Here is a 14,507-nt window from a genome sequence, read left to right as displayed (position 1 = left end):
AAAGTTGGTCAAGTCTTTAATATATATATATATATATATATATATATATATATATATATATATATATATATATATATATATATATTATACATATACTGTATATATATATATATAAAAAAAACATGTTGTGCAATGTTATTTTTTATTCTTATTTTTATTTTTGTTGTACAGTGTTATACAACCAGTACCAAACACAGCAGGTGATACACAAGTGTACATTCGTTTTGTCGAAAAACACAATACTGCATAAAGTATTGATACCAAAAGGTGAGTATCGGATACTGACAGCACCGTGTTCATCTCTTAATATTTATGGTTCATCCCCAGCCAAAACGAGTGATTGAGTGTGTGCGCGCTGTAGAGATCTGGAGATGGACTCTATGAGTCACTGATGTCGCTGAGGGAACCCAGGCTGCTGTTCAGAGTGCTTCCTGTCCCTGCGTCGGAAAGACTTGCTGGTGCTGGTCCAGGCTCTTCCCCAGTGCTTCTCCTCCGACGACTCCAAAACTGTTTCCATTTTTGTGCCATTTTCTGCATTTTTCTGACCACTTTGTTGGTTTTCTTTTTTTGCTTTTGGTTTCTATTCTCCGTGTTGCTGTTCTGGTCTCCGAGAGTCTGCAGCTGTTGGGGGTCAATCTCCAAATCTTCATGGCTCTTTGTTTTTGTAGAGTTGTCCACCTGGCTCCGACTGGGCTGTGGGGATTGACTCCGCAGGTGTTCTATAGGCTCCTCCTTTTCCAGCTCAGAGCACGGTTTCTCAATGGAACTCAACGGAGGTGTCTTCGGAGGTGTCTTGTCTGTAAGACTCCTGGAAGCTTTCTTTCTCTGACTCTCCAGCTGCCCGACTACCATCTGTTCCAGCTTCTTCCTGACCTCAGGCTCAGGCAGTCTCCTTGCTGGCCTCTTTTCAGACATGCTACGTGAGTCTTCCTCCTCTGACAACTTGTCTGGTGCGGGTGAACTGACAATGACTGGTTCTATTTGAGCACAGATGACTTCCTCCTCCTCTGACAACTCCTCTGGTATGGGTGAACTCACAATGACTGGTTTTCTTTGAGCACAGATGACTTCCTCCTCCTCTATCAACTCCTCTGGTGTGGGTGAACTGATGAGTGAGTTTGATTTTATGCTCTTTATCTTTTTCCTCTGAGCTCCGATGATTTTTGTCTTCTCCTGCAGCTTCTGGCGTATCTCCTGATTCTCCGACTCGTGTATCTGCATTTCGCTCAGCAAGTCCAGTAGCTTGTTCTTCTCAGAGTCGTGCAGGACTTTCATTTCCTCCATTCTGGATTTCCATGTTTTTTCTCGTTTCTTCATTTTTTTCACCAACATCTGGTCGGTCTTGATCTCCCTGTTGCTGTCCACGTTGCTCTCCGACTCCAAGTGCACAGGGCTGACGCGTTTCTCGTGTCTGACATGTTGATTCTGATTGACTACGCTCAGATCCTGGGTGTTTTGATTGTCGAAGAACTCCATCTTCCTGAGCATGCCGTCCCTGTTGTCCTCAGTCTTTTTTTCCATCTGGGCCATCATCTCGGCCTTAACGCAACGCTTGTTCAGCAGATCTTTCTGCGACTGATGCTCCATTTTCTGATTTTCTATTTTGGCTTCAAAGTCCTGACGCTGCTGATCAATCTGCTCTTTCAGTCTGCTGACCTCTGATTTGAGGCTGTCGTTTTCTAATTTGAGGCTGTCGTTCTCTGATTTCAGGTCAATGGCAACAGATTTATTCTTCGTGTCGGGCACCCACTGGATGTCATACTGCTTTGGATGCCGACGCTTTATGTGGTTTTGGAGAAGGGAGGAGCTGAGGAAGAACTTCTCACAATGTTGGCACTTCTCACTGCTGATGATCTCTGAGGCGAACTGGGACTGCTGGGAGCGGATGATCTTTTTACGATGCTTCAGCTCGAGGACCAATGCCTTCTCCTTCTTCTCCTTCTTATTCAGCTGCCCAAGCATCTTCTGGTGCTCCGTGCTGGCCACCGCCAGCCACTCCTTGGAGGCGTGCAGTTGTTCTGTGAGGACCTTCTGGGAGTGTAAGAGCCACTCCAGGGAGAGCTGAGCCAGCTTCAGCAGTTTCATTAAGGCGGGATCCACGGGGTATCTGCATCGAAGGCAACACTCGCCCTCCAGGCTGCAAAAGGTCACCATGTTGATGTGCTCCCGGAGCAGGTTCACGTCTTCCTGGCTCACCATCAGATCTATGTCGAAAGCGTTGATCTGCCTCCAGTCCATGCTCTCCCGGCGCTGGCAGAATTTGAACGGGTGGACCAACGGTATATTACCGGATGCAGTCATAGCTGGTGCAGGGCTCTGTGGATAGATGAGGTGGAAGGATGAGGGATTCCCCTGGGTATATCTGCTGGCCATTGCTATGGAAACGGCGTCCCTGTGGAAGAGATGAAAGAAAACACGAAACAGTTATTGGTTACTCAGGGGCAACTTTTTATTTGTTGTTTTATTTCATATTTTGTCACTTCATGTTTAAATAGTTTATAATTTTAACTTCCACTCTGATGTAAGAGTTTTGTTTTGTTTTTCGTTACTTTATATAATTTTTCAGTCCGATTTTATTTAAATTTTTCAATTGACTAAATTTGCACTCGTTAACTAACTCTGGAGTTTTGTTTGTATCCCACCTGCATGTTAACTTAAAGTTCATCTTTGTGTGTATACGTTAAATCAGAGGCTGAACGAGTTGAAAAAGGCACCTGTTCAAGTTTAGTTCTATTTGTTATTTTACAATATTTACACTATTATAAAGAACTCACCTTGGTCCCAAACGTTGCTCACTGAGGACACCGGCTGGTCAATATTAGACCCACTTTAGTTGTTTTTAAAAGCCCTTTGTGCAGTCACTCTTGTTGATTCTAAGCAGCTTTTAACTTATCCTGAGTTACGTGACTACCTGTCAACAATGAGCTGTTCTGCAATGCTGCATTTAATGACTAAATGTGTATCATAGCACATTTAAGCAGATTAATTATTATTAATGTGTATGATACCGGTCTGAAAAATATTCCATCTGTGGAAGTCATTGAGTAGTGTTGCTAAAGATAAATAAAGTTGCAAAATTACGTTTTGCAAACGTGGGTGCTTTGTTACACTCAGCTAAATGAACTTGCATTAGCATATATACAGTACATAGATTTATGTATCACGTGGGGCGGCACAATTATTTTGGGGTGGACCAGGTTACCTAAGGCCCGCCCATAGCATTGGGTGTGGCTTTACAGATTAACCTTATGTTTTGATGGAGGTCGTATTTGACAGGAAGGAATTTTATCTTCCTGGTCCTGTACAATGTGTATAATCTAGTTTGATTTTAATTGTGTGCAATTAATTTCTGCACATGCTGTTGAAGGTCAACACTACATGATGAAAATCATTTTCTGGAGGCAAAGTTCCTCATCAATCATATTTTCCGTGTATAGATTTGAGATTTATATAATTATATTTTCCTTGCTTTTGATCACAATTTGTTGAAACGGTGGTTGGTTGGTCCTGAACCTCTAATTTAATGTTAATATGAAATTGAGTTCATTTAATAATTTAATAATGTTGTCATTTAGTGTTTGAATAGCTCATCATTTTAACTTCTATCCTAATGTAAGAGTTTTGTTGCTGGTTTCCGTCTTATTTTATATAATTTTACAGCCCTTTTTCAATTTTTATTATTTAATTGTTTGCCTAGTTTGAGGGTGTTTACTAAAATTGCACAAGTTAACTAGTAAATAAAACATGACAACTAATGAAAACTCAGGATTTTTTTTGTATCCCACCTGCATGTTAAGTTAAATTGCATTTTGGTGTGTACACGTTAGCAAGTAACAAGAACAGTCCTTACTAGTTAGTGAGTTAGGGTCTATTGTGGATTTACATGTCAACTGGTGATGCATTAACATTGTATCAGATGCTGAACGAGATGAAAAAGGCACACGTTCATGTTTAGTTCTGTTTGTTATTTTACAATATTTACAATATTACGAGAAACTCACCTTAGTTACAAACGTTGCTCACTGAGGACACCTGCTGGTCAATATTTGCGTGTTGTTGTTTTAAAAGGATATTAGACCCACTTTAGTTGCCTCTAAAAAGCCCTTTGTGCAGTCACTCTTGTTGATTCTAAGCTGCTTTGAACTTATTCTTGCGTTACCATGACTACCTGTCAACATTGAGTTGTTCTAAATTATCCTGCCGTTACCATGACTACCTGTCAACTTTCTGCTGTTCTAACTTATCCTTGAGTTACCATGATGACCTGTCAACATTGAGCTGTTCTGCAAAGCTGCATTTAATGATTAAATTTGTATCATGGCACACTTAAGCAGATTATTATTAGACATACAGCATGTATGTCTAATAATAATGGGTATAATACAGGTCTAAAAAATATAACATCTGTGAAATTAATGAGGCAGTGTTGCTAAAGATGAATAAATTAAAAGAGACATATCATGCTTTTAAATCCTTCCTTTTTACATATAAATCATACAGTTGTGGTCTATATAACGCGGAACTGCAATGCTTGGGTCTGAATTCCTCATTATTATAGCTCCACCCCTTTTCTACCCCTTTACTGTAGAGGAGGGTCCGCCGGATAGTTGAACCTCGGATTCAGGAGGAGCAATGTGGTTTTCGTCCTGGCCGTGGAACTGTGGACCAGCTCTACACCCTCAGCAGGGTCCTTGAGGGGTCATGGGAATTTGCCCAACCAGTTCACATGTGTTTTGTGGACCTGGAAAAGGCATTTGACCGTGTCCCTCGGGGATTCCTGTGGGGGGTCCTCCGGGAGTATGGGGTATCGAACCTCCTGATAGGAGCTGTTCATTCCCTGTATGACCGGAGTAGGAGTGTGGTCCGCATTGCCGGCAGTAAGTCAAAATCGTTTCCGGTGAGGGTTGGACTCCGTCAGGGCTGCCCTTTGTCACCGATTCTGTTAATAACTTTTATGGACAGAATTTCTAGGCGCAGTCAGGGCGTTGAGGGGGTCCGGTTTTGGGGCCTCAGTATTGCATCACTGCTTTTTGCAGATGATGTGGTCCTGTTGGCTCCAACATACCGTGACCTTCAACTCTCACTGGATCGGTTCGCAGCCGAGTGTGAAGCGGCCGGAATGAGAATCAGCACCTCCAAATCCGAGTCCATGGTTCTCGACCGGAAAAAGGTGGAGTGCCTTCTCCGGGTTGGAGATGAGGTTCTGCCCCAGGTGGAGGAGTTCAAGTACCTCGGGGTCTTGTTCACGAGTGAGGGAAGGCTGGAGCGAGAGATTGACAGGCGGATTGGTGCGGCGTCTCCAGTGATGCGGAGTCTGCACCAGTCCGTCATTGTAAAAAGGAAGCTGAGCCAAAAAGCGAAGCTCTCGATTTACAGGTCGGTCTATGTTCCAACCCTCACCTATGGTCATGAACTTTGGGTCATGACCGAAAGAACAAGATCACAGGTACAAGCGGCCGAAATGAGTTTCCTCCGTAGGGTGGCTGGGCTCTCCCTTAGAGATAGGGTGAGAAGCTCAGTCATTCGGGAGGGGCTCAAAGTAGAGTCGCTGCTCCTCCGCATCGAGAAGAGCCAGATGAGGTGGCTCGGGCACCTAATTAGGATGCCCCCTGAACGCCTCCCTAGTGAGGCGTTCAGGGCACGTCCCTCTGGAAGGAGGCGCCGGGGAAGACCCAGGACACGCTGGAGAGACTATGTCTCTTGGCTGGCCTGGGAACGTCTCGGGGTCCCCCCGGAAGAGCTGGAGGAAGTGGCCGGGGAGAGGGAAGTCTGGGCCTCCCTACTGAGGATGCTGCCCCCGCGACCCGGAAACGGCTAAGCGGGAGAAGATGGATGGATGGATGGATATATATATATATATGGTTTGGTGTAGAAAGGTAACCTGAACCTAAAATTACTGATTTAGAAATATACTCAAAAGTACCCATGAAAGCAACTCAATTACAGTAACGCACTGGGGATGGGTGACCTTTTCTCACTCACATTGTTAATATGTTGAAATGTTCACAAGGCAAACAAGTTTCCTTTAACTCTCTTATTATCCTTGGGGTCAATTTGACCCCATTTAATGTTGTATTCCACAAATAAACAAAGTTCCTGAACCAAAAGTTGGTCAAGTCTTTAATATATATATATATATATATATATATATATATATATATATATATATACTGTATATATATATAAAAAAACATGTTGTGCAATGTTACTTTTTATTCTTATTTTTATTTTTGTTGTACAGTGTTATACAACCAGTACCAAACACAGCAGGTGATACACAAGTGTACATTCGTTTTGTCGAAAAACACAATACTGCATAAAGTATTGATACCAAAAGGTGAGTATCGGATACTGACAGCACCGTGTTCATCTCTTAATATTTATGGTTCATCCCCAGCCAAAACGAGTGATTGAGTGTGTGCGCGCTGTAGAGATCTGGAGATGGACTCTATGAGTCACTGATGTCGCTGCGGGAACCCAGGCTGCTGTTCAGAGTGCTTCCTGTCCCTGCGTCGGAAAGACTTGCTGGTGCTGGTCCAGGCTCTTCCCCAGTGCTTCTCCTCCGACGACTCCAAAACTGTTTCCATTTTTGTGCCATTTGCTGCATTTTTCTGACCACTTTGTTGGTTTTCTTTTTTGCTTTGGTTTCTATTCTCCGTGTTGCTGTTCTGGTCTCCGAGACTCTGCAGCTGTTGGGGGTCAATCTCCAAATCTTCATGGCTCTTTGTTTTTGTAGAGTTGTCCACCTGGCTCCGACTGGGCTGTGAGGATTGACTCCGCAGGTGTTCTATAGGCTCCTCCTTTTCCAGCTCAGAGCACGGTTTCTCAATGGAACTCAACGGAGGTGTCTTCGGAGGTGTCTTGTCTGTAAGACTCCTGGAAGCTTTCTTTCTCTGACTCTCCAGCTGCCCGACTACCATCTGTTCCAGCTTCTTCCTGACCTCAGGCTCAGGCAGTCTCCTTGCTGGCCTCTTTTCAGACATACTACGTGAGTCTTCCTCCTCTGACAACTTGTCTGGTGCGGGTGAACTGACAATGACTGGTTCTATTTGAGCACAGATGACTTCCTCCTCCTCTGACAACTCCTCTGGTATGGGTGAACTCACAATGACTGGTTTTCTTTGAGCATAGATGACTTCCTCCTCCTCTATCAACTCCTCTGGTGTGGGTGAACTGATGAGTGAGTTTGATTTTATGCTCTTTATTTTTTTCCTCTGAGCTCGGATAATTTTTGTCTTCTCCTGCAGCTTCTGGCGTATCTCCTGATTCTCCGACTCGTGTATCTGCATTTCGCTCAGCAAGTCCAGTAGCTTGTTCTTCTCAGAGTCGTGCAGGACTTTCATTTCCTCCAATCTGGATTCCCGTGTTTTTTCTCGTTTCTTCATTTTTTGCACCAACATCTGGTCGGTCTTGATCTCCCTGTTGCTGTCCACGTTGCTCTCCGACTCCAAGTGCACAGGGCTGACGCGTTTCTCGTGTCTGACATGTTGATTCTGATTGACTACGCTCAGATCCTGGGTGTTTTGATTGTCGAAGAACTCCATCTTCCTGAGCATGCCGTCCCTGTTGTCCTCAGTCTTTTTTTCCATCTGGGCCATTATCTCGGCCTTAACGCAACGCTTGTTCAGCAGATCTTTCTGCGACTGACGCTCCATTTTCTGATTTTCTATTTTGGCTTCAAAGTCCTGACGCTGCTGATCAATCTGCTCTTTCAGTCTGCTGACCTCTGATTTGAGGCTGTCGTTTTCTAATTTGAGGCTGTCGTTCTCTGATTTCAGGTCAATGGCAACAGATTTATTCTTCGTGTCGGGCACCCACTGGATGTCATACTGCTTTGGATGCCGACGCTTTATGTGGTTTTGGAGAAGGGAGGAGCTGAGGAAGAACTTCTCACAATGTTGGCACTTCTCACTGCTGATGATCTCTGAGGCGAACTGGGACTGCTGGGAGCGGATGATCTTTTTACGATGCTTCAGCTCGAGGACCAATGCCTTCTCCTTCTTCTCCTTCTTATTCAGCTGCCCAAGCATCTTCTGGTGCTCCGTGCTGGCCACCGCCAGCCACTCCTTGGAGGCGTGCAGTTGTTCTGTGAGGACCTTCTGGGAGTGTAAGAGCCACTCCAGGGAGAGCTGAGCCAGCTTCAGCAGTTTCATTAAGGCGGGATCCACGGGGTATCTGCATCGAAGGCAACACTCGCCCTCCAGGCTGCAAAAGGTCACCATGTTGATGTGCTCCCGGAGCAGGTTCACGTCTTCCTGGCTCACCATCAGATCTATGTCGAAAGCGTTGATCTGCCTCCAATCCATGCTCTCCCGGCGCTGGCAGAATTTGAACGGGTGGACCAACGGTATATTACCGGATGCAGTCATAGCTGGTGCAGGGCTCTGTGGATAGATGAGGTGGAAGGATGAGGGGTTCTCCTGGGTATATCTGCTGGCCATTGCTATGGAAACGGCGTCCCTGTGGAAGAGATGAAAGAAAACACGAAACAGTTATTGGTTACTCAGGGGCAACTTTTTATTTGTTGTTTTATTTCATATTTTGTCACTTCATGTTTAAATAGTTTATAATTTTAACTTCCACTCTGATGTAAGAGTTTTGTTTTGTTTTTCGTTACTTTATATCATTTTTCAGTCCGATTTTATTTAAATTTTTCAATTGACTAAATTTGCACTCGTTAACTAACTCTGGAGTTTTGTTTGTATCCCACCTGCATGTTAACTTAAAGTTCATCTTTGTGTGTATACGTTAAATCAGAGGCTGAACGAGTTGAAAAAGGCACCTGTTCAAGTTTAGTTCTATTTGTTATTTTACAATATTTACACTATGATAAAGAACTCACCTTGGTCCCAAACGTTGCTCACTGAGGACACCGGCTGGTCAATATTAGACCCACTTTAGTTGTTTTTAAAAGCCCTTTGTGCAGTCACTCTTGTTGATTCTAAGCAGCTTTTAACTTATCCTGAGTTACGTGACTACCTGTCAACAATGAGCTGTTCTGCAATGCTGCATTTAATGACTAAATGTGTATCATAGCACATTTAAGCAGATTAATTATTATTAATGTGTATGATACCGGTCTGAAAAATATTCCATCTGTGGAAGTCATTGAGTAGTGTTGCTAAAGATAAATAAAGTTGCAAAATTACATTTTGCAAACGTGGGTGCTTTGTTACACTCAGCTAAATGAACTTGTATTAGCATATATACAGTACATAGATTTATGTATCACGTGGGGCGGCACAATTATTTTGGGGTGGGCCAGGTTACCTAAGGCCCGCCCATAGCATTGGGTGTGGCTTTACAGATTAACTTTATGTTTTGATGGAGGTCGTATTTGACAGGAAGGAATTTTATCTTCCTGGTCCTGTACAATGTGTATAATCTAATTTGATTTTAATTGTGTGCAATTACTTTCTGCACATGCTGTTGAAGGTCAACACTACATGATGAAAATCATTTTCTGGAGGCAAAGTTCCTCATCAATCATATTTTCCGTGTATAGATTTGAGATTTATATAATTATATTTTCCTTGCTTTTGGTCACAATTTGTTGAAACGGTGGTTGGTTGGTCCTGAACCTCTAATTTAATGTCAATATGAAATTGAGTTCATTTAATAATTTAATAATGTTGTCATTTAGTGTTTGAATAGCTCATCATTTTAACTTCTATTCTAATGTAAGAGTTTTGTTTTTGGTTTCCGTCTTATTTTATATAATTTTACAGCCCTTTTTCAATTTTTATTATTTAATTGTTTGCCTAGTTTGAGGGTGTTTACTAAAATTGCACAAGTTAACTAGTAAATAAAACATGACAACTAATGAAAACTCAGGATTTTTTTTGTATCCCACCTGCATGTTAAGTTAAATTGCATTTTGGTGTGTACACGTTAGCAAGTAACAAGAACAGTCCTTACTAGTTAGTGAGTTAGGGTCTATTGTGGATTTACATGTCAACTGGTGATGCATTAACATTGTATCAGATGCTGAACGAGATGAAAAAGGCACACGTTCATGTTTAGTTCTGTTTGTTATTTTACAATATTTACAATATTACGAGAAACTCACCTTAGTTACAAACGTTGCTCACTGAGGACACCTGCTGGTCAATATTTGCGTGTTGTTGTTTTAAAAGGATATTAGACCCACTTTAGTTGCCTCTAAAAAGCCCTTTGTGCAGTCACTCTTGTTGATTCTAAGCTGCTTTGAACTTATTCTTGCGTTACCATGACTACCTGTCAACATTGAGTTGTTCTAAATTATCCTGCCGTTACCATGACTACCTGTCAACTTTCTGCTGTTCTAACTTATCCTTGAGTTACCATGATGACCTGTCAACATTGAGCTGTTCTGCAAAGCTGCATTTAATGATTAAATTTGTATCATGGCACACTTAAGCAGATTATTATTAGACATACAGCCTGTATGTCTAATAATAATGGGTATAATACAGGTCTAAAAAATATAACATCTGTGAAATTAATGAGGCAGTGTTTCTAAAGATGAATAAATTAAAAGAGACATATCATGCTTTTAAATCCTTCCTTTTTACATATAAATCATACAGTTGTGGTCTATATAAAGCGGAACTGCAATGCTTGGGTCTGAATTCCTCATTATTATAGCTCCACCCCTTTTCTACCCCTTTACTGTAGAGGAGGGTCCGCCGGATAGTTGAACCTCGGATTCAGGAGGAGCAATGTGGTTTTCGTCCTGGCCGTGGAACTGTGGACCAGCTCTACACCCTCAGCAGGGTCCTTGAGGGGTCATGGGAATTTGCCCAACCAGTTCACATGTGTTTTGTGGACCTGGAAAAGGCATTTGACTGTGTCCCTCGGGGATTCCTGTGGGGGGTCCTCCGGGAGTATGGGGTATCGAACCTCCTGATAGGAGCTGTTCGTTCCCTGTATGACCGGAGTCAGAGTCTGGTCCGCATTGCCGGCAGTAAGTCAAAATCGTTTCCGGTGAGGGTTGGACTCCGTCAGGGCTGCCCTTTGTCACCGATTCTGTTCATAACTTTTATGGACAGAATTTCTAGGCGCAGTCAGGGCGTTGAGGGGGTCCGGTTTTGGGGCCTCAGTATTGCATCACTGCTTTTTGCAGATGATGTTGTCCTTTTGGCTCCAACATACCGTGACCTTCAACTCTCACTGGATCGGTTCGCAGCCGAGTGTGAAGCGGCCGGAATGAGAATCAGCACCTCCAAATCCGAGTCCATGGTTCTCGACCGGAAAAAGGTGGAGTGCCTTCTCTGGGTTGGAGATGAGGTTCTGCCCCAGGTGGAGGAGTTCATGTACCTCGGGGTCTTGTTCACGAGTGAGGGAAGGCTGGAGCGAGAGATCGACAGGCGGATTGGTGCGGCGTCTGCAGTGATGCGGAGTCTGCACCAGTCCGTCATTGTAAAAAGGGAGCTGAGCCAAAAAGCGAAGCTCTCGATTTACAGGTCGGTTTATGTTCCAACCCTCACCTTTGGTCATGAACTTTGGGTCATGACCGAAAGAACAAGATCACGGGTACAAGCGGCCGAAATGAGTTTCCTCCGTAGGGTGGCTGGGCTCTCCCTTAGAGATAGGGTGAGAAGCTCAGTCATTCGGGAGGGGCTCAAAGTAGAGTCGCTGCTCCTCCGCATCCAGAAGAGCCAGATGAGGTGGCTCGGGCACCTAATTAGGATGCCCCCTGAACGTCCCTCTGGAAGGAGGTCCCGGGGAAGACCCAGGACACGCTGGAGAGACTATGTCTCTTGGCTGGCCTGGGAACGTCTCGGGGTCCCCCCGGAAGAGCTGGAGGAAGTGGCCGGGGAGAGGGAAATCTGGGCCTCCCTACTGAGGATGCTGCCCCCGCGACCCGGAAATGGCTAAGCAGGAGAAGATGGATGGATGGATGGATGTTCGTCATCTTTTTAAAACTAAAATCTTAAAAAAAAAGAAAGATAAAAAAAGCCACTTTTACCAACCTCTTGTATGAAAATCTTAATTTCTTCATCACCAACATCCTTTGTGGAAGCAATCTCTATCTGTAGACCAACAATAGTGAATACCTTAGAGCCTGTGGACATAAAATAAAGTTAATTTCATTAATGTGTACAGGTACAAGTCATTTGGAAATAAATAACTATATATACATATATACATATACATATAAATAACTATATATACATATATATACAGTATACACTATATGTATAAGTAATATATATATATATATTACTATATATATATATATATATATATATATATATATATATATATATATATATATATATATATATATATAAAGTCTAGTGTTATTTTGAGAAGCTTTAATATAGAATTGGCAGATTTGGTGCTTGAAAAAAAGGAAAATAAAACATTGAAATAATGCGTCAAGAAAGGAACTGTAAACTATAGTTGTTGAAGTGAAATTTATAATGCAGTTAAAAATAGTTTGGTAAAAATGTTAATGAAGCTTGATTTGATTATTTTTTGGGAAACGTAAACAAGGTACTTCAAAGAAAATAATGCTGAGTCAGCATTCACGGATATAAGTAGAATTATATCTGCTTCGTTGCAATGGTCGGGGGCCAGGCAAATTTAGATCAATTCAAGCCATTCTGAGCAACAAACAGAGTATAGGAAAATTGAAAAAAGTGGCATTCTAATGTGAATCTTACATCAGTTGTGGCTTAAACTCACAATTTCTGGCATTAGAGGCAATGCTCTATGTCACTGAGGTAAATAGCAAAAGACAACTCAGCGTTACACATGATTAAAACTTCCATCTCATTATGAAAATTCTACAGCTGCAATGATCAATCAATAAATCAAAAAGTCAAACGTAATTAATCCACAACTATTTTATGCTGGAACATGCTATGACACTGAGCCAATAATTAGCACATGGTATGTGTAGCGTCACTCACTGACTAAGTCACCTGTGTGCCAGACAACAAAATTCATCTATTAACAAAAAGATACAAAAAAGACAGAAATTGCATCTAGACAAGATGAAGATGTTGGTACGGAACAATGATTTAGTGGCTCCATAAGTGAACAATTGATGTTTTAAAATGAAATGTGTGTGTTGACTTCAATTGTTGCCATGAAAGCAAAAATCAAAATGCTGTAAAAATTTCGGTTTTGAGATTGGGTCCTAGTTCTCAAATATGAATGGATTCATATTTCTTGGCCCAAAGCCAATCAATATATGTAATAATAGAAATATTTCTATTAATTTATCAAATTCAAATATTCAAGCGGAACATTAACATTAATCAGTGAAAAAAAAAAGGAAATGTTTTAAAAGGATGAAGAAAGTATATATGTCACAGGATGATAATTGGGCATCCAGTATTTTGCACAACTAATTTGCTTGTTTGTGTGTGTGCTTTTATTTTGAAGTGTTCTTACTGTTGTGCATTGCTGCGCTTGTTATTTCCTGTTTTAATCACTTGGACCCTCACACCTGTGGCAGACTGTTTTTCAATCAGCTTTGATCCAATGAGCATAAAAGCTGGGGGCGGACAATTGACGGGACAGCGGTCTACGGAACGGAGAGGAGCGGGTAACGGGGAGGCAACGGCTAGACAGCGGTCTACGGAACGGAGAGGAGCGGGTAACGGGAAGGCACCGGCTGGTTTTGAGAGAGAAGGAGAAGGAACACGGCAGGAGTAGCAGCAACAGCCCCCGGAGCAGCGGCAGCAACAGCCCCCGAAGCGACGGCAGTGGCGCAGCCTCCGAAGCAGCGGCAGCGAGGCTGTGAAGCGGTGAAGCCAGAGTACGATGCCGATCACAGCAGGCGGGCAGAGTATCTCTGCCCCCGTGTGTAAGTACCGTTTTAGTACTCTTGCGGGATTGACTGCACTGGCTTATAAACGATTTTGTGAAAGGGGACACCTCACTGCCTCTGGCCTTTTGTCCCAGTGTAGGCTCCGCCATAGAGGAAGAAGAGGAACGGGACTACAATCCAGCTCCGCCAACCATCCCTCTTCCTCACCCGTTGGGATGAACTTTTAATGTCTTAAACCTTTTTTTGCTGGCATCACCACCCACGGTGTTATTTTAGATTATTGCAATAAATTAATTATTAGACCTGTTAAACTGTATCTTTGGTTGATTACACTGCTTGCCTTGTGTAAATTATTCTAAGAGTTCCTAGCCTCTCATAAAATACTAGGTGGTGTTGTCATCGAGAAGCGGCCACGACTTACATTTTGGCTGTTGTCGACAGGACACAAGCACGAGCAGTGTAACAACCATAGATTTTTTTTTTATTTTTAAGTTGTTATACTTGTAAAAAAAAAAAAAAAAAAAAAAAAAAAAAATTATGATGCCAATATATCCCGGTGCACCTCGGTTGCCAAAGTTTCATGGGCCAAACAGTGACATTAAGTATGGGGACTGGAAAGAACAAATGTCTAGCATTTTAAATGTACAGGACCTGACTGAACTTAGAAAACTGAACTGTTATCGGGTGCTTTGGCTGGAGAGGCCAAGTTGCAGATTAATGTGCTAGATGCTAGAGAGAGGCT

The 14,507-nt window shown here is 42.6% G+C and overlaps 2 protein-coding genes across 2 annotated transcripts; both read right to left on the bottom strand.

Moving 5' to 3' along the window:
- Positions 1-325: 325 nt before the first annotated feature.
- LOC114462109 (zinc finger protein Dzip1-like) lies at positions 326-2,319 on the bottom strand. The gene has a single exon (XM_028444743.1). The coding sequence runs from the start codon at positions 2,299-2,301 to the stop codon at positions 379-381; it is 1,923 nt and encodes a 640-aa protein (XP_028300544.1). The 5' UTR covers positions 2,302-2,319; the 3' UTR covers positions 326-378.
- A 4,136-nt stretch (positions 2,320-6,455) lies between these two features.
- Positions 6,456-8,441, bottom strand: LOC114461651 (zinc finger protein Dzip1-like). Its single transcript, XM_028443889.1, has one exon. It carries the CDS (start codon positions 8,439-8,441, stop codon positions 6,456-6,458), a length of 1,986 nt encoding a protein of 661 aa, XP_028299690.1.
- Between the last annotated feature and the right edge of the window lie 6,066 nt (positions 8,442-14,507).

This window comes from Gouania willdenowi, chromosome 4, assembly GCF_900634775.1.
Source record: "Gouania willdenowi chromosome 4, fGouWil2.1, whole genome shotgun sequence".
NCBI classification, from domain to species: Eukaryota; Metazoa; Chordata; class Actinopteri; order Blenniiformes; family Gobiesocidae; genus Gouania; species Gouania willdenowi.
The sequence above is the reverse complement of the archived record's forward strand: the minus strand, read 5'-3'. Positions and strand labels throughout refer to the sequence as shown.

Excerpts from the sequence above, each read along its gene's own strand:
- LOC114462109 (XM_028444743.1), bottom strand. The coding sequence starts at position 2,301 with ATGACTGCATCCGGTAATATACCGTTGGTCCACCCGTTCAAATTCTGC.
- LOC114461651 (XM_028443889.1), bottom strand. The coding sequence starts at position 8,441 with ATGGCCAGCAGATATACCCAGGAGAACCCCTCATCCTTCCACCTCATC.